This window comes from Cuculus canorus, chromosome 29 (assembly GCF_017976375.1).
Source record: "Cuculus canorus isolate bCucCan1 chromosome 29, bCucCan1.pri, whole genome shotgun sequence".
NCBI classification, from domain to species: domain Eukaryota; kingdom Metazoa; phylum Chordata; class Aves; order Cuculiformes; family Cuculidae; genus Cuculus; species Cuculus canorus.
The window spans coordinates 610,575-628,366 of NC_071429.1; the positions used below are offsets into that span (position 1 = coordinate 610,575).

Genomic DNA, 17,792 nt, shown 5'->3' on the forward strand with positions numbered 1-17,792 from the left:
ATGGGTCACCAACCAGGGGACACCAACCAGGGGGCACCAACAGGGGGCACCAACCATGGGGGCACCAACCATGGGCCACCAACCATGGGGGCACCAACCATGGGGACACCAACCATGGGCCACCAACCATGGGGGCACCAACCATGGGGACACCAACCATGGGGGCACCAACCATGGGGACACCAACAGGGGCCACCAACCATGGGGACACCAACCATGGGGACACCAACCATGGGCCACCAACCATGGGGGCACCAACCATGGGGACACCAACCATGGGGTCATCAACCATGGGGTCATCAACCTTGGGGTAATCCAACCATGGGGCCACCAAACCATGGGGCCACCAACCATGGGGTCACCAACCATGGGCCACCAACCAGGGGGCACCAACCATGGGGTCAACCAACCATGGGGTCACCAAGCCATGAGGTCATCAACTATGGGGCCATCAACCTTGGGGTCACCCAACCATGGGGCCACCAAACCATGGGGTCACCAACCATGGGCCACCAACCATGGGGCCACCAACCATGGGCCACCAACCAGGGGGTCATCAACCATGGGGCCACCAACCAGGGGCCACCAACCAGGGGCCACCAACCAGGGGGTCATCAACCATGGGGTCACCAACCAGGGGCCACCAACCAGGGGCCACCAACCAGGGGACACCAACCAGGGGGCACCAACCATGGGACACCAACCAGGGGCCACCAAACCATGGGGTCACCAACCATGGGGTCATCAAACCAGGAGGTCACCCAACTATGGAATCACCAAACCATGAGGTCATCAACTATGGGGTTATCAGCTATGGGGTCATCAAACCATGAGGTCATCAACCTTGAGGTCATCAACTTGGGGTCACCAAACCATGAGGTCAGCAAACCATGAGGTCACCCAACCATGGGGTCATCAACCATGGGGTCATCAACCATGAGGTCACCAATCATGGGGTCATCAACCATGAGGTCATCAACTATGGGGTCATCCAACCATGAGGTCAACAACCATGGGGTCACCAAACCATGGGGCCACCAAACCATGGGGCCATCAACCTTGGGGTCACCCAACCATGGGGCCACCAAACCATGGGGCCATCAACCTTGGGGTAACCCAACCATGGGGTCACCAAACCATGAGGTCATCAACTATGGGGTTATCAGCTATGGGGTCATCAAACCATGAGGTCATCAACCTTGAGGTCATCAACTATGGGGTCACCAAACCATGAGGTCACCCAACCATGGGGTCATCAACCATGAGGTCATCAACTATGGGGTCACCAAACCATGAGGTCACCCAACCATGGGGTCATCAACCATGCGGTGATCAACTATGGGGTCACCAATCATGGGGTCATCAACCATGGGTGTCACCAACCATGGGTGTCACCAACCCATGGAGCCACCCAACCCTGGAGAGAAACCACCTCCCTGGGGGGCCACACCGCTTGTGGGTCACCACGGCAGCGCCATCACCCTTGGGAGACCGTTGGTGGTGACACCGGGAGGTCCATCCTCACCCACCTGGGAGATGAGGAGCTGGCAGGAGGAGAGCTCGCGCCCCGTCACCTCCATCTTGCGGTGGCACTCCACCTGCAGGTTCTCCAGCTGTCGGCAGCGCTTCACCACCGACTTCACCTCCGATTTGATTTTGCTGATGTAGAGCCGCGCCACCGTGAACTCCTCCTCGATGGCCCCGCTCACCTCCACGGGCTGGGGGCACGTGGGACACGGGGTCACCGTGGGGTCACCAGCAGCATGGTCAGAGACTCATGGAATCACCACGTTGGGAAAAGACCTCTTGGATGGTTGAGTCCAACCATGGCGCTAAACCCATGGCCTTGAGGACCTCAGCCACCCATCTTCTAAACATCTCCAAGGATGGAAACTCCACCCCTTTCCCCAGGGGTGGATCTTCCGGGCCGTGATGGGTGAAGAAGTTCCTCCTCAGATCCAACCTAAGTCATCTGCTGGAGCTTGAGGTCATCCCATCAGCTCTCTCTCTTGGGAGAAGAGCCCATCCCTGTCCTCTCTCCAACCTCCTTTATGGTTGTTGAGGAACCTCCTCAGGTCCTCAAACCCCCTCAGGTCCTCATCCCTCTCAGGTCCTCAAACCCCTCTCAGGTCCTCAACCCCCCTCAGGTCCTCAACCCCCCTCAGGTCCTCAACCCCTCTCAGGTCCTCAACCCTCCTCAGGTCCTCAACCCCTCTCAGGTCCTCAATCCCCCTCAGGTCCTCAACCCCTCTCAGGTCCTCAACCCCCCTCAGGTCCTCAACCCCCCTCAGGTCCTCAACCCCCTCAGGTCCTCAATCCCCTTCAGGTCCTCAACCCCCCTCAGGTCCTCAACCCCCCTCAGGTCCTCAACCCCCCTCAGGACCTCAACCCCCTCAGGTCCTCAACCCTCCTCAGGTCCCTCAGGTTTGTTCTCCACACCCTTCATTGTTCTTCTCTGGACGCTCTCCAGGACCTCGAGGTCCTTCTTAGAGCCCAGAATTGAATGAGGATTTGAGGTGTGGCCTCATCAGGGGCAGAAGAACATCTCTGGACCTTCTGGCCACACCGTTTCTGGTCCAAGCCAAGATATCCTCGGCCTTCTTGGCCAACTGGGGCTCCTGTTGGGTGTCAACCAACACCTCCAGGTCCTCCAGGCAGCTTTCCGGCTGCTCTTCCCCTAATCTGGAGCTTCTCAGGGTGGTTGTGCCCAAGTTCTTGGTTGGACCTCACGCCATGGGTCTCAGCCCGTGGGTCCGGGCTCTCGAGATCCGTCTGGAGATCCTCAGGAGCCTCCAGAAGATCAAGAGGTCCTCCAAGCACAGCATGGGATGGACACGGCACTTGGATGGGTGATTCGGGCATGAGGTGGACCTGATGGGTGTGAGGTGGACCTGATGGGCGTGAGGTGGACCTCATGGGTGTGAGGTGGACCTGATGGGCGCGAGGTGGACCCTGATGGGTGTGGGGTGGACCTGATGAGTGTGAGGTGGACCTGATGGGCGTGAGGTGGACGTCATGGGTGTGAGGTGGACCACATGGGTGTGAGGTGGACCTCATGGGCACGAGGTGGACCTGATGGGCATGAGGTGGACCTGATGGGCGTGAGGTGGACCTGATGGGCGCGAGGTGGACCTGATGGGTGTGAGGTGGACCTGATAGGTTTGAGGTGGTCCTGATGGGTGCGAGGTGGACGTCATGGGTGTGAGGTGGACCTGATAGGTTTGAGGTGGACCTGATGGGTGTGAGGTGGACCTGATGGGCACGAGGTGGACCTGATGGGCGTGAGGTGGACCTCATGGGCACGAGCTGGACCTGATGGGTGTGAGGTGGACCTGATGGGTGTGAGGTGGACCTCATGGGTATGAGGTGGACCTGATAGGTTTGAGGTGGACCTGATGGGTGTGAGGTGGCCCTGCTGGGTGCGAGGTGGCCGCGGCGGGTGGTGTCCTCACCAGTTTGATCTCGCCGTTGCCCACGATGAGGCTGAACTCGCTGAGGTCCTTCATGAGTCCGTTGAGCACTTCGGCCGCTCGTTTGCGCTGTTGTCCCCCGAGTTCCCGCACCCTCTGCAGCTCCGACTCCAGAGACTGCGACGCCGCCTGCGGGGGCGGATGGGGATGAGACACCACCAGCACCCACCATTCCAGCACCCCACCATGACCAGTACCACCAGTACCCCAGTTCTGGCACCCAGTACCACCAGTACCCCAATCCCAGTTGGGTGTCCATGGTGGTTCTCCATGAGATCCCATGGCCAATCCCAGTTGGGTGTCCATGGTGGTTCTCAATGGATCCCATGGCCAATCCCAGTTGGGTGTCCATGGTGGTTCCCAATGGATCCCATGGCCAATCCCAGTTGGGTGTCCATGGTGGTTCTCAATGGATCCCATGGCCAATCCCAGTTGGGTGTCCATGGTGGTTCCCAATGGATCCCATGGCCAATCCCAGTTGGGTGTCCATGGTGGTTCTCAATGGATCCCATGGCCAATCCCAGTTGGGTGTCCATGGTGGTTCTCAATGGATCCCATGGCCAATCCCAGTTGGGTGTCCATGGTGGTTCTCAATGGATCCCACGGCCAATCCCAGTTGGGTGTCCATGGTGGTTCCCAATGGATCCCATGGCCAATCCCAGTTGGGTGTCCATGGTGGTTCCCAATGGATCCCATGGCCAATCCCAGTTGGGTGTCCATGGTGGTTCCCAATGGATCCCATGGCCAATCCCAGTTGGGTGTCCATGGTGGTTCTCAATGGATCCCATGGCCAATCCCAGTTGGGTGTCCATGGTGGTTCTCAATGGATCCCATGGCCAATCCCAGTTGGGTGTCCATGGTGGTTCTCAATGGGATCCCATGGCCAATCCCAGTTGGGTGTCCATGGTGGTTCCCAATGGATCCCATGGCCATTCCCAGTTGGGTGTCCATGGTGGTTCTCAATGGATCCCATGGCCAATCCCAGTTGGGTGTCCATGGTGGTTCTCAATGGATCCCATGGCCAATCCCAGTTGGGTGTCCATGGTGGTTCTCAATGGATCCCATGGCCAATCCCAGTTGGGTGTCCATGGTGGTTCCCAATGGATCCCATGGCCAATCCCAGTTGGGTGTCCATGGTGGTTCTCAATGGGATCCCATGGCCAATCCCAGTTGGGTGTCCATGGTGGTTCTCCATGGATCCCATGGCCCATCCCAGTTGGGTGTCCATGGTGGTTCCCAATGGATCCCATGGCCAATCCCAGTTGGGTGTCCATGGTGGTTCTCTATGGATCTCATGGCCAATCCCAGTTGGGTGTCCATGGTGGTTCTCCATGGGATCCCATGGCCAATCCCAGTTGGGTGTCCATGGTGGTTCCCAATGGATCCCATGGCCCATCCCAGTTGGGTGTCCATGGTGGTTCCCAATGGATCCCATGGCCAATCCCATTGGGTGTCCATGGTGGTTCTCCATGGATCCCATGGCCCATCCCAGTTGGGTGCCCATGGTGGTTCTCAATGGATCCCATGGCCAATCCCAGTTGGGTGTCCATGGTGGTTCTCAATGGATCCCATGGCCAATCCCAGTTGGGTGTCCATGGTGGTTCCCAATGGATCCCATGGCCAATCCCAGTTGGGTGTCCATGGTGGTTCCCAATGGATCCCATGGCCAATCCCAGTTGGGTGTCCATGGTGGTTCTCAATGGATCCCATGGCCAATCCCAGTTGGGTGTCCATAGTGGTTCTCAATGGATCCCATGGCCATTCCCAGTTGGGTGTCCATGGTGGTTCCCCATGGATCCCACGGCCAATCCCAGTTGGGTGTCCATGGTGGTTCTCCATGGGATCCCATGGCCAATCCCAGTTGGGTGTCCATGGTGGTTCCCCATGGATCCCACGGCCAATCCCAGTTGGGTGTCCATGGTGGTTCTCCATGGGATCCCATGGCCAATCCCAGTTGGGTGTCCATGGTGGTTCCCAATGGATCCCATGGCCAATCCCAGTTGGGTGTCCATAGTGGTTCTCAATGGATCCCATGGCCATTCCCAGTTGGGTGTCCATGGTGGTTCTCAATGGATCCCATGGCCATTCCCAGTTGGGTGTCCATGGTGGTTCTCAATGGATCCCATGGCCATTCCCAGTTGGGTGTCCATGGTGGTTCCCAATGGATCCCATGGCCAATCCCAGTTGGGTGTCCATGGTGGTTCTCAATGGGATCCCATGGCCAATCCCAGTTGGGTGTCCATGGTGGTTCTCAATGGGATCCCATGGCCCATCCCAGTTGGGTGTCCATGGTGGTTCTCCATGGGATCCCATGGCCCATCCCAGTTGGGTGTCCATGGTGGTTCTCCATGGATCCCATGGCCCATCCCAGTTGGGTGCCCATGGTGGTTCTCAATGGGATCCCATGGCCCATCCCAGTTGGGTGTCCATGGTGGTTCTCAATGGGATCCCATTGCCAATCCCAGTTGGGTGTCCATGGTGGTTCTCAATGGGATCCCATGGCCCATCCCAGTTGGGTGTCCATGGTGGTTCTCCATGGATCCCATGGCCCATCCCAGTTGGGTGCCCATGGTGGTTCTCCATGGATCCCATGGCCAATCCCAGTTGGGTGTCCATGGTGGTTCTCTATGGATCCCATGGCCAATCCCAGTTGGGTGTCCATGGTGGTTCTCAATGGGATCCCATGGCCCATCCCAGTTGGGTGTCCATGGTGGTTCTCCATGGATCCCTTGGCCCATCCCAGTTGGGTGCCCATGGTGGTTCTCAATGGGATCCCATGGCCAATCCCAGTTGGGTGCCCATGGTGGTTCTCCATGGATCCCTTGGCCCATCCCAGTTGGGTGCCCATGGTGGTTCTCCATGGATCCCATGGCCCATCCCAGTTGGGTGTCCATGGTGGTTCTCCATGGATCCCATGGCCCATCCCAGTTGGGTGCCCACCCTGGTGGTCCCCGGGGGTGCCGGGGGGGTCACCTCGGTGCGGGCCAGCTCATCGGCGAGCCGGCGGTTGTGGCGCCCGGTGTCCTCGGCCTCCTGGGCTTTGCGGTCGTAGCTCCGCGCCAACTCCTCCAACGCGGCCAACACCTCGGCCACCTCGGCCCGTGCCGCCCCGTGCTCGGCACGCAGCGCCGCCAGCTCCCGCCGCGCCGCCTCCCCGCCGCCCCGCGCCGCCGCCAGCACCTGGGGGTCCCAGGGGTCAGAGTGGGGTGACCAGAGGGGTCCCAAGGGTCAGGAGGGAAGGGATTTGGGGAGTGGTCCCAGGGGATGAGGTTGGAGATGTCCAAGGGGGTCTCTGAGGGGGCCCAGAGGGGTCCCAGGGGTAAGCGTTGGGGGTCCCAGGGGTCCAAGGGGGTCCCAGGGGTCAGCGTTGGGGGTCCCATGGGTCCAAGGGGGTCCCAGGGGTCAGCGTTGGGGGTCCCAGGGGTCCAAGGGGGGGTCCCATGGGGGTCTCAGGGGTCAGTGTTGGGGGTCCCATGGGTCCAAGGGGGTCCCAGGGGGCAGTTTTGGGGGTCTCAGGGGTCCAAGGGGGTCCTGGGGGGGGTCCCAGAGGTCAGTGTTGGGGATCCCACGGGTCCAAGGGGGTCCTGGGGTGTCCCAGGGGTCAGCGTTGGGGGTCCCAGGGGTCCAAGGCGGGGTCCCATGGGGGTCTCAGGGGTCAGAGTTGGGGGTCCCGGGGTGTCCCAGGGGTCAGCGTTGGGGGGTTTCAGGGGGGGTCCCAGGGGTCAGTGCTGGGGGTCCCATGGGGGTCTCAGGGGTCAGAGTTGGGGGTCCCATGGGGGTCCCAGGGGTCAGAGTTGGGGATCCCACGGGTCCAAGGGGGTCCCGGGGTGTCCCAGGGGTCAGCGTTGGGGGTCCCAGGGGTCAGAGTTGGGGGGTCTCAGGGGGGTCCCAGGGGTGAGTGCTGGGGGGCCCACGGGGGTCCCAGGGGTCAGTGTTGGGGGGCCCAGGGGTCAGTGTTGGGGGGCCCAGGGGGATCCCAGGGGTCAGTGTTGGGGGGCCCAGGGGTCAGAGCTGGGGGTCCCATGGGGGTCTCAGGGGTCAGAGTTGGGGGGCCCAGGGGGGTCCCAGAGGTCAGTGTTGGGGGTCCAATAGGTCAGTGTTGGGGGTCCCAGGGGGGTCCCAGAGGTCAGTGTTGGGGGGTCAGGGGGGTCAGTGTTGGGGTCCCCGGGGTCAGCCCCCCAACCTCCTCCTGGTCGAGCATCTGCTGCTTGAGCTTCTCCATGATTTGGCTCTGCTGATTGATCTCATCGTCCTGTGGGGGACACCAGGGTCCGTGGGGCGCCCGGAAACTGGGGGTACTGGGAGCACTGGGAGGTCCTGGGGGGCTGTGGAAGCTGGGGATACTGGGAGCACTGGGAGGTCCTGGGAGGCTGTGGAAACTGGGCATACTGGGAGCACTGGGAGGTCCTGGGGGCTATGGAAACTGGGGATACTGGGAGCACTGGGAGGTCCTGAGAGCTATGGGGGACTGTGGAAACTGGGGATACTGGGAGCACTGGGAGGTCCTGAGAGCTATGGGGGACTGTGGAAACTGGGGATACTGGGAGCACTGGGAGGACTGGGAGGTCCTGGGGGGCTATGGAAACTGGGGATACTGGGAGGTCCCCAAGGGTTCTGGGCATACTGGGAGGACTGGGAGGTCCTGAGGGATCTGGGGGGCTGTGGAAACTGGGGATACTGGGAGCACTGGGAGGTCCTGAGGGTTCTGGGCATACTGGGAGCACTGGGAGGTCCTGAGGGCACTGGAGGACTGTGGAAACTGGGGATACTGGGAGGACTGGGAGGTCCTGGAGGCTATGGAAACTGGGGATACTGGGAGGACTGGGAGGTCCCCAAGGGTTCTGGGCATACTGGAAGGACTGGGAGGTCCTGAGGGCTCTGGGGGGCTGTGGAAACTGGGGATACTGGGAGCACTGGGAGGTCCTGGGGGGCTGTGGAAACTGGGGATACTGGGAGGACTGGGAGGTCCCCAAGGTTCTTGGGGAATCTTGGTGGGACTGGGGGGTCCCCAGAGGTTCTGGAGATGCTGGAAGGACTGGGAGGTCCCCAAGGTTCTTGGGGAGTCTTGGTGGGACTGGGAGGTCCCCAGAGGTTCTGGAGATGCTGGGAGCACTGGGAGGTCCCCAAGGTTCTTGGGGAGTGTTGGTGGGACTGGGAAGTCCCCAGAGGTTCTGGAGATGCTGGGAGCACTGGGAGGTCCCCAAGGTTCTTGGGGAGTCTTGGTGGGACTGGGAAGTCCCCAGAGGTTCTGGAGATGCTGGGAGCACTGGGAGGTCCCCAAGGTTCTTGGGGAGTTTTGGTGGGACTGGGAGGTCCTCAAGCATCCTGTGGAGTCTGAGGGGTTCTGGGAGGTCCCAGCAGGTCTCGGGGGGGTCTTTGGGGGTCCCCGGTGAACCGAGGGGGAGGTCCTGGGGGGTCCTCACCTTGTCATCCAGCTGCTTGTAGAGCTTGCGGATCTCCTCCTCGTACTTGCGGCGTTCCTCGTCGGAGATGTGGATGACGATGGAGGAGCTGTTGTCGTTGAGGGGGGTCTCCCCGATGGGCTCCGTCCCCTCTCCTGTCCCCTCGCCCGTCCCGGCCTCCGCCTCGCTCCCGCTCAGCTGCTCCGTCTCCGGCACGGCTTCTCCTGGAGACACAGCCTCAGTTTCCCCCATCTGGGTGGGATGGGGTAGGATGGGTTGGGATGGATGGGATGGGATGGAATGGGATGGATGGGGTGGAATGGATGGGATGGAGGGGATGGGATGGATGGGATGGAGGGGATGGATGGGGTGGGATGGAATGGGATGGGATGGGATGGGATGGATGGGGTGGGATGGAATGGAATGGGATGGGATGGATGGCATGGGATGGGATGGATGGGATGGGTTGGGATGGATGGGTTCAGATGGGATGGGATGGGATGGGATGGATGGGGTGGGATGGAATGGGATGGGATGGATGGGATGGGTTGGGATGGATGGGTTCAGATGGGATGGGATGGGATGGATGGGATGAGATGGGTTCATGATGGGATGGGACGGGATGGGATGGGACGGATGGGGTGGGATGGGATGGAATGGTATGGATGGGTTAAGATGGGATGGGATGGATGGGTTGGGTTGGGAAGGAAGGGTTCAGATGGATGGAACGGGACGGATAGGGTAGGATGGGATAGGTTGGATTGGGATGGATGGGTTGAGATGGGATGAATGGGATGGATGGGATGGGATGGGATGGATGGGATGGGATGGATGAGGTGGGATGGGATGGATGGGTTCAGATGGGATGGGATGGCATGGCTTGAGTGGGATGGCATGGGATGGGATGGATGGGGTGGGGTGGGATGGAATGGATGGAGTGGGATGGGATGGATCCCCTCCCAGATGTTGGGGTCCCTCCTTACCGCTGCGCCAGCGGCTCAGCTCGGCCTCCAGCTTGGCGATGGTCTCCTTCAACACCTTGTTCTTCTCCTTCTCCTTCTCGTACTTCTTCTTCCACTGCTCGGCCGTCAGCTCCAGGTTCACCGACGCCGTGTTCTTGATGGTCTTGGCTCTGGGTGCAGTCGGGGGACCCCTCAATTGGGACCCCCTCCCCCTTTCCAGGCAGCACCCCTTGAGGTGCCCATCACAGCGACGCTCATCCTAAGGTCCACCTCAGCCCCACCACCAGGTTTGGGGGGACCCCCCCATGCAGCCCTTGGGGTACTTCGGGGGGGTCGTGGTGGCCTGGGTGGGTGCTGTCATGGTGCTTGGGTGCTCTTGGGGGGCAATGGGGTGACGTTTGGGTGAAGATGGGGTGCAATAAGTTCAATGGGTGATGTTGGGGTGCAGTTGGGGTTCAGTGGGTGACGTTGGGATGAAGTTGGGGTTCAATGGGTGACATTGGGGTGCAGTTGGGTTTCAATGGGTGATGTTGAGGTGCAGTTGGGGTTCCGTGGGTGACATTGGGGTGCAGTTCGGGTTCAATGGGTGACGTTGGGGTGCAGTTGGGGTTCAGTGGGTGACATTGGGGTGCAGTTGGGGTTCAACGGGTGATGTTGGGGTGCAGTTGGGGCTTCAATGGGTGACATTGGGGTGCAGTTGGGTTTCAACGGGTGATGTTGGGGTGCAGTTGGGTTTCAATGGGTGATGTTGGGGTGCAGTTGGGGTTCAATGGGTTACATTGGGGTGCAGTTGGGGTTCAATGGGTGACGTTGGGGTGCAGTTGGGGTTCAATGGTTGATGTTGGGTTTCAACGGGTGACGTTGGGGCGCAGTTGGGTTTCAATGGGTGACGTTGGGGTGCAGTTGGGTTTCAATGGGTGATGTTGGGGTGCAGTTGGGGTTCAGGGGCACCCCCCTTGCCCCCCTCTTCCCTACCTCTGCCCGAACATGAGGGTGGACTTGGTCTCGGCGTCGTTGTAGCTGGAGGGGGAGCAGCAGATGAACATGGTGGTGCGGCAGTTCCCACCCAGCGAGTCCTGAAGGATCCGCGTCATCTTGCTGTCCCGGTAGGGCACGTACGCCTTCTGTGGGGAAAAGGGGGGGTCAGTGGGGACCCCCCCGGCCCCCAACCGCCCTTCTCCAGGTGCTGTGGGTGCAGTTGGGGTGCAACGGGTCCATGGGGAGAAGTTTGGGTGCAATGAGACCAAAGGGTGAAGTTGGGGTGAAATGGGTTCATCAGGGGAAGCTGAGGTGCGATGAGTCCAGGGGGTGAGGTTGGGGGTCAATGGGTCCATGGGGTGAAGTTGGGGTACAGTGGATTCATGGGGTGAAGTTGGAGGTCAGTGAGTTCATGGGATGAAGTTGGGGTGAAGTTGGGGTACAACGGGTCCATGGGGGGAAGTTGGGGGTCAGTGGGTCCATGGGATCAAGTTGGGGGTCAATGTGTTCATGGGGTGAAGTTGGGGGTCAATGGGTCCCTGGGGTGAAGTTTGGGGTCAATGGGTCCATGGGGTGAAGTTGGGGGTCAGTGGGTCTGTGGGATGAAGTTGGGGGTCAGTGGGTCCCTGGGGTGAAGTTGGGGATCAATGTATTCATGGGGTGAAGTTGGAGGTCAATGAGTTCATGGGATGAAGTTGGGGGTCAATGAGTCCATGGGGTGAAGTTGGGGGTCAATGCATTCATGGGGTGAAGTTGGAGGTCAATGAGTTCATGGGGTGAAGTTGGGGGTCAATGGGTCCTTGGGGTTAAGTTGGGGGTCAATGGGTTCATGGGATGAGGTTGGGGGTCAATGTGTCCATGGGGTGAAGTTGGGGGTCAATGAGTCCATGGGGTGAAGTTGGGGTGAAGGTGGGGGTCAATGGGTTCATGGGATGAAGCTGGGGTGCAATGGGTCCGTGGGGTGAAGTTGGGGGTCAGTGTGTCCCTGGGGTGAAGTTGAAGGTCTGTGGGTCCGTGGGGTGAAGTTGGGGGTCTGTGGGTCCGTGGGGTGAAGTTGGGGGTCAGTGGGTCCATGGGGTGAAGTTGGGGGTCTGTGGGTCCCTGGGGTGAAGTTGGGGGTCAATGGGTCCCTGGGGTGAAGTTGGGGGTCAATGGGTCCATGGGGTGAAGTTGGGGGTCAGTGTGTCCCTGGGGTGAAGTTGAGGGTCTGTGGGTCCATGGGATGAAGTTGGGGGTCAATGGGTCCGTGGGGTGAAGTTGGGGGTCAGTGGGTCAATGGGAGGAAGTTCAGGGTCAGTGGGTCCATGGGTGAAGTTGGGGGTCAATGGGACCCTGGGGTTAAGTTGGGGGTCAGTGGGTCCCTGGGGTGAAGTTGGGGGTCAGTGGGTCCATGGGGTGAAGTTGGGGGTCATTGGGTCCCTGGGGAGCCGTTGGGGTGAGGGACCCCAGGACCTCACCGTGCCCTCAGCCAGAGCCGAGATGACGTTGCCCAACGCCGAGAGGGATTTGTTGATGTTTTTGGCCTCATCCAACACAGCGCCCTCAGCCCCCGTCTTGCTGACCTGGGGTGGGGCAGCCAGGAGACCTCCATGGGGCCACCTCTGCCCCACAGACCTCCACCCCAGGGGTACCTCCAGCCCAGGAACTCCTCAGAGACCCCCAACCCAGGGGTACCACCAACCATGAGACCCCCATGGGGCCACTCCAACCCCAAAGACCTCCACTCCAGAGGTACCTCCAGCCCAGGAACCCCTCAGAGACCCCCAACCCAGGGGTACCACCAACCATGAGACCCCCATGGGGCCACTCCAACCCCAGAGACCTCCACCCCAGGGGTACCTCCAGCCCAGGAACGCCTCGTAGACAACCTCCACCGAAGTTCCTCCAGGAACCTCCCACCCCACCAAGGACCCAGACCCTCCCCAGCCCAAGCTTCTCCATGGTCCCTCTCAGGGTTGGGGTCCCCCTGACCTTCTCACTCCCGGCCAGGTCCACCAGGTAGAGCTTCCCGCTGAGCTTCTGCTCCGTCTCCACGTTCTCCTGTTTGATGTTGATGAGGAAGATGCTGTGGCTGCGGGAGCTGTGCTCGTTCATGTCTGTGGGCACGAGGAGAAGCTGCAACATCTCCGACCGCAAAGGACCTCCAAGCCCCAAGGGACCCCCACAATGCCCTGGTGACCCCGTGGAGCTCCAGGGGTCCCCCACTGCTTTCCAAGGACCTCACGATTCCACTTGGACTCCATGGGAGCCCAATGACAGCTAGAGCTCTTCCATGGTGCCCCAAGGACCTCCATGATGCTCCAAGGACCTCATGGTTCCTCAAGGACCTCATGGTGCCCCAAGGACCTCATGGTGCCCCAAGGACCTCCATAGTGCCTCAAGGACCTCATGGTGCCCCAGGGACCTCATGGTGCCTCAAGGGCCTCTATGGTGCCTCAAGGGCCTCTATGGTGCCCCAAGGACCTCATGGTGCCTCAAGGACCTCATGGTGCCCCAAGGACCTCTATGGTGCCTCAAGGACCCCATGGTGCCTCAAGGACCTCTATGGTGCCCCAAGGACCTCTATGGAGCCTCAAGGACCTCTATGGTGCCCCAAGGACCTCCATGGTGCCTCAAGGACCCCTTGGTGCCCCAAGGACCTCATGGTGCCCCAAGGACCTCTATGGTACCCCAAGGACCTCACGGTGCCCCAAGGACCCCATGGTGCCCCAAGGACCTCATGGTGCCTCAAAGACCTCTATGGTGCCTCAAGGACCTCTATGGTGCCCCAAGGACCTCATGGTGCCCCAAGGACCTCCATGGTGCCTCAAGGACCCCATGGTGCCTCAAAGACCTCTATGGTGCCTCAAGGACCTCCATGATGCTCCAAGGACCTCATGGTGCCTCAAGGACCTCTATGGAGCCCCAAGGACCTCTATGGTGCCCCATGGACCTCATGGTGCCCCAAGGACCTCCATGGTGCCTCAAGGTCCTCTATGGTGCTTTAAGGACTTCCATAGTGCCTCAAGGACCTCATGGTGCCCCAAGGACCTCTATGGTGCCTCAAGGACCTCTATGGTGCCTCAAGGACCTCCATAGTGCCTCAAGGACCTCATGGTGCCTCAAGGACCTCATGGTGCCCCAAGGACCTCCATGGTGCCTCAAGGACCTCCATGGTGCCTCAAGGACCTCTATGGAGCCCCAAGGACCTCATGGTGCCCCAAGGACCTCTATGGTGCCTCAAGGACCTCCATAGTGCCTCAAGGACCTCTATGGTGCCCCAAGGACTCCATGGTGCCTTAAGGACCTCTATGGTGCCCCAAGGACCCCATGGTGCCTCAAGGACCTCTATGGTGCCCCAAGGACCTCTATGGTGCCTCAAGGACCTCTATGGTGCCCCAAGGACCTCATGGTGCCCCAAGGACCTCCACGGTACCCTGATGAACCCCACATCACCCCAGGGACCCCCATCCTCGCTCCCCACGCCGTGTCCCCCGTGTCCTCACTGGTGACAGCCACGTGCCGGTTGGATTTGCCTTCATCGATGACGTCCAGGATCTCCTCAGGGCTGGAGACGAAGCGCTCGGTGCAGCCCTGGGGGTGGTGGGACCCCAATGTCACCTCCTGAGGTTCTCCTCGGGGTCCCCCCAACCCATGGGACCCCCCCCGGACCCTCCTCACCTTGACGTAGGGAACCCGGTTCTTGTCCTCGTGCACCGAGAGGTTTGTCTTGGTCACTGGGGGGGACACGGGGGAGGGGGTGGGGGGACCCCAACATGCTCGGGGAGCTCCCAGTGCCTCCCAGTGCTCCCCAGTACCTCCCAGTGCCAACCAGTGGCCATCCAATGCCACCCACTGCCCACTCAGTACCCGCCCAGTGCCTCCCAGTGCTCCCCCACATCCTTCCATTGACTCCCAGTGCTCCCCAGTACCTCCCGGTGCCCATCCAGTGCCTCCCAGTACTCACCCAGTGCCACCCAGTACCTACTCAGTACCTCCCAGTGCTCCCCCACATCCTTTCATTGACTCCCAGTGCTCCCCAGTACCTCCCAGTGTCCATCCAGTGCCACCCACTACCCACCCAGTGCCTCCCAGTGCTCCCCCACATCCTTCTATTGACTCCCAGTGCTCACCAGTACCTCCCAGTGCCCATCCAGTGCCACCCACTACCCAACCATTGCCACCCAGTACCCACCCAATGCCTTCCAGTGCTCCCCCACATCCTTTCATTGTCTCCCAGTGCTCACCAGTACGTCCCAGTACCCATCCAGTGCCACCCAGTACCCACCCAGTGCCTCCCAGTGCTCCCCCACATCCTTTCATTGACTCCCAGTGCTCCCCAGTACCTCCCGGTGCCCATCCAGTGCCTCCCAGTACTCACCCAGTGCCACTCAGTACCTACTCAGTCCCTCCCAGTGCTCCCCCACATCCTTCCATTGACTCCCAGTGCTCCCCAGTATCTCCCAATACCCATCCAATGCCATCCAGTACCCCCCCAGTGCCTCCCAGTGCTCCCCCACATCCTTTCATTGACTCCCAGTGCTCCTCAGTAGCTCCCAGTGCCCATCCAGTGCCACCCAGTACCCCCCCAAGTGCCTCCCAGTGCTCCCTCACGTCCTTCCATTGACTCCCAGTCCTCCCCAGTACCTCCCAGTGCCCATCCAATGCCACCCAGTACCCCCCCAATGCCTCCCAGTGTTCCCTCACATCCTTCCATTGACTCCCAGTGCTCCCCAGTACCTCCCAGTTCTCCCCAGTACCCCACCCAGTGCCTCCCAGTGTTCCCCCACATCCTTCCATTGACTCCCAGTGCCCCCCAGTACCTCCCGGTGCCCATCCAGTGCCTCCCAGTACTCACCCAGTGCCACCCAGTACCTACTCAGTACCTCCCAGTGCTCCCCCACATCCTTTCATTGACTCCCAGTGCTCCCCAGTACCTCCCAGTGTCCATCCAGTGCCACCCACTACCCACCCAGTGCCTCCCAGTGCTCCCCCACATCCTTCTATTGACTCCCAGTGCTCACCAGTACCTCCCAGTGCCCATCCAGTGCCACCCAGTACCCCCCCAAGTGCCTCCCAGTGCTCCCTCACGTCCTTCCATTGACTCCCAGTCCTCCCCAGTACCTCCCAGTGCCCATCCAATGCCACCCAGTACCCCCCCAATGCCTCCCAGTGTTCCCTCACATCCTTCCATTGACTCCCAGTGCTCCCCAGTACCTCCCAGTTCTCCCCAGTACCCCACCCAGTGCCTCCCAGTGTTCCCTCACATCCTTCTATTGACTCCCAGTGCTCCCCAGTACCTCCCGGTGCCCATCCAGTGCCTCCCAGTACTCACCCAGTGCCACTCAGTACCTACTCAGTCCCTCCCAGTGCTCCCCCACATCCTTCCATTGACTCCCAGTGCTCCCCAGTACCTCCCAGTGTCCATCCAGTGCCACCCAGTACCCACCCAGTGCCTCCCAGTACCACCCAAGTGCCTGCCAGTGCTCCCCCACATCCTTCTATTGACTCCCAGTGCTCACCAGTACCTCCCAGTGCCCATCCAGTGCCACCCACTACCCAACCATTGCCACCCAGTAGCCACCCAGTGCCCCCCAGTGCTCCCCCACATCCTTTCACTGACCCCCAGTGCTCACCAGTACCTCCCAGTGCCCATCCAGTGCTCCCCAGTACCTCCCAGTGCCCATCCAGTGCTCCCCTACGTCCTTCCATTGACTCCCATTGCTCTCCAGTAGCTCCCAGTACCCACCCAGTGCCCTCCCACAGTGCTCCCCAGTGCCTCCAACCTTCTCAGTCCCCCAAGCGCCTCCCAGTACCCCCCAGTACTCCCAGTTCCCCCTCCCCACTCACTGTCCAGCAGATCCCGGATCTTGTCCAGGTAGATTTCAAAGTAAGAAACCTTTGAGGAAGGAATTGGGTGGAGGTGGGATGGGATGGAACCCAACCTCCCAGTACCTCCCAGTGCCTCCCAGTGCCTCCCAGTACCTCCCAGTGCCTCCCAGTACCTCCCAGTGCCCCACCTTGATGTGGAACTCGAGGTTCTCATCCATGGAGTAGATGTGGTTGAAGATGTCCTGGGCGATGCGGGGGATGATGCCCATCTGTTGGGGGTCGTGAAGCTTCCCCTGGGGTGGAGATGGGTCAGGAACCCCTATAAGTGTTGGGACCCCCCCCCCCAAAAAAAATACCCAGACCCCCCCAGACCCCACCCCACCCCACCCCACCTCACCTCCATGGTGTGGGTCTTGCCCGATGACGTCTGCCCGTAGGCGAAGATGGTGCCGTTGTATCCAGCCAAGACATCTGGAGGAACCGGACCACCCCCCCACCCCCCCCAGAAAAGACCTCCAGGAACCTCTCAGAATACTCAGGGACCCCCAAAATCCTGAGGAGCTCCCCAAGGGCTTCCTGACCCCCCCAAAACCCAAGAACCACCAGGTCATCCCATGATTCTTGAAGGCACCTCCAAGACCTCCAGGAGGCCCTGAGGACTTCCAAGACCCTCAGGGACCTCAGACACCCCCTCTTAAGGTCTCCCTGTTCCCCCAAACCACAAGGGGCTCCCCAAGAGTCCCCTGACACCCCTCCCCAAGCCCCTAGAGACACCACTGACCCCCCCAAAGTGACCCCAAGATCTCTTGAACCTCCTCAAGGTCCCTCCAAGCTTCTCCCCATGCCATTGTCCCACCCCTCTCCCAGCACCCCCCAGTTTCCCATGGGCCTGAGTGTCCCTGGAGGGGGGGATCCCCCAGTTTGGACCCCCCCTGGACCCCCCAAAACCCCTGGAGATCCCTCACCCTTGACGATCTGCATGGCGCAGGCGTGGTAGACCTGTTCTTGGGTGGTGTTGGGTGGGAAGACGCGGTCGAAGACGTAGGGTTTGCCCTGGGGTGGGGTGGGGTGAACATGGGGGTCAGCGGCCACCAGAGACCCCCCCCCAAAGGGCTGAGGGCTCAGCCAGCCTCAGGGCACCAGTAAATCCCAGTGAATCCCAGTAAAGG

The 17,792-nt window shown here is 60.5% G+C and overlaps 1 protein-coding gene across 13 annotated transcripts in view; it reads right to left on the reverse strand.

Moving 5' to 3' along the window:
* Positions 1-17,792, reverse strand: part of KIF5A (kinesin family member 5A) — a 41,312-nt gene that overhangs the window by 18,161 nt on the left and 5,359 nt on the right. For all 13 annotated transcript variants that reach the window (XM_054051702.1, XM_054051711.1, XM_054051699.1 and 10 more), the window contains 15 exons: positions 17,589-17,676; positions 17,021-17,094; positions 16,812-16,916; positions 16,642-16,690; positions 14,473-14,528; positions 14,298-14,385; positions 12,784-12,908; positions 12,270-12,374; positions 10,810-10,958; positions 9,856-10,004; positions 8,894-9,096; positions 7,654-7,722; positions 6,444-6,650; positions 3,453-3,599; positions 1,530-1,718 (listed from right to left, as the gene is read on the reverse strand). In XM_054051702.1, the coding sequence (XP_053907677.1) occupies positions 1,530-1,718; positions 3,453-3,599; positions 6,444-6,650; positions 7,654-7,722; positions 8,894-9,096; positions 9,856-10,004; positions 10,810-10,958; positions 12,270-12,374; positions 12,784-12,908; positions 14,298-14,385; positions 14,473-14,528; positions 16,642-16,690; positions 16,812-16,916; positions 17,021-17,094; positions 17,589-17,676 (1,803 nt within the window). The remainder of the gene's footprint in view (positions 1-1,529; positions 1,719-3,452; positions 3,600-6,443; positions 6,651-7,653; positions 7,723-8,893; positions 9,097-9,855; positions 10,005-10,809; positions 10,959-12,269; positions 12,375-12,783; positions 12,909-14,297; positions 14,386-14,472; positions 14,529-16,641; positions 16,691-16,811; positions 16,917-17,020; positions 17,095-17,588; positions 17,677-17,792) is intronic.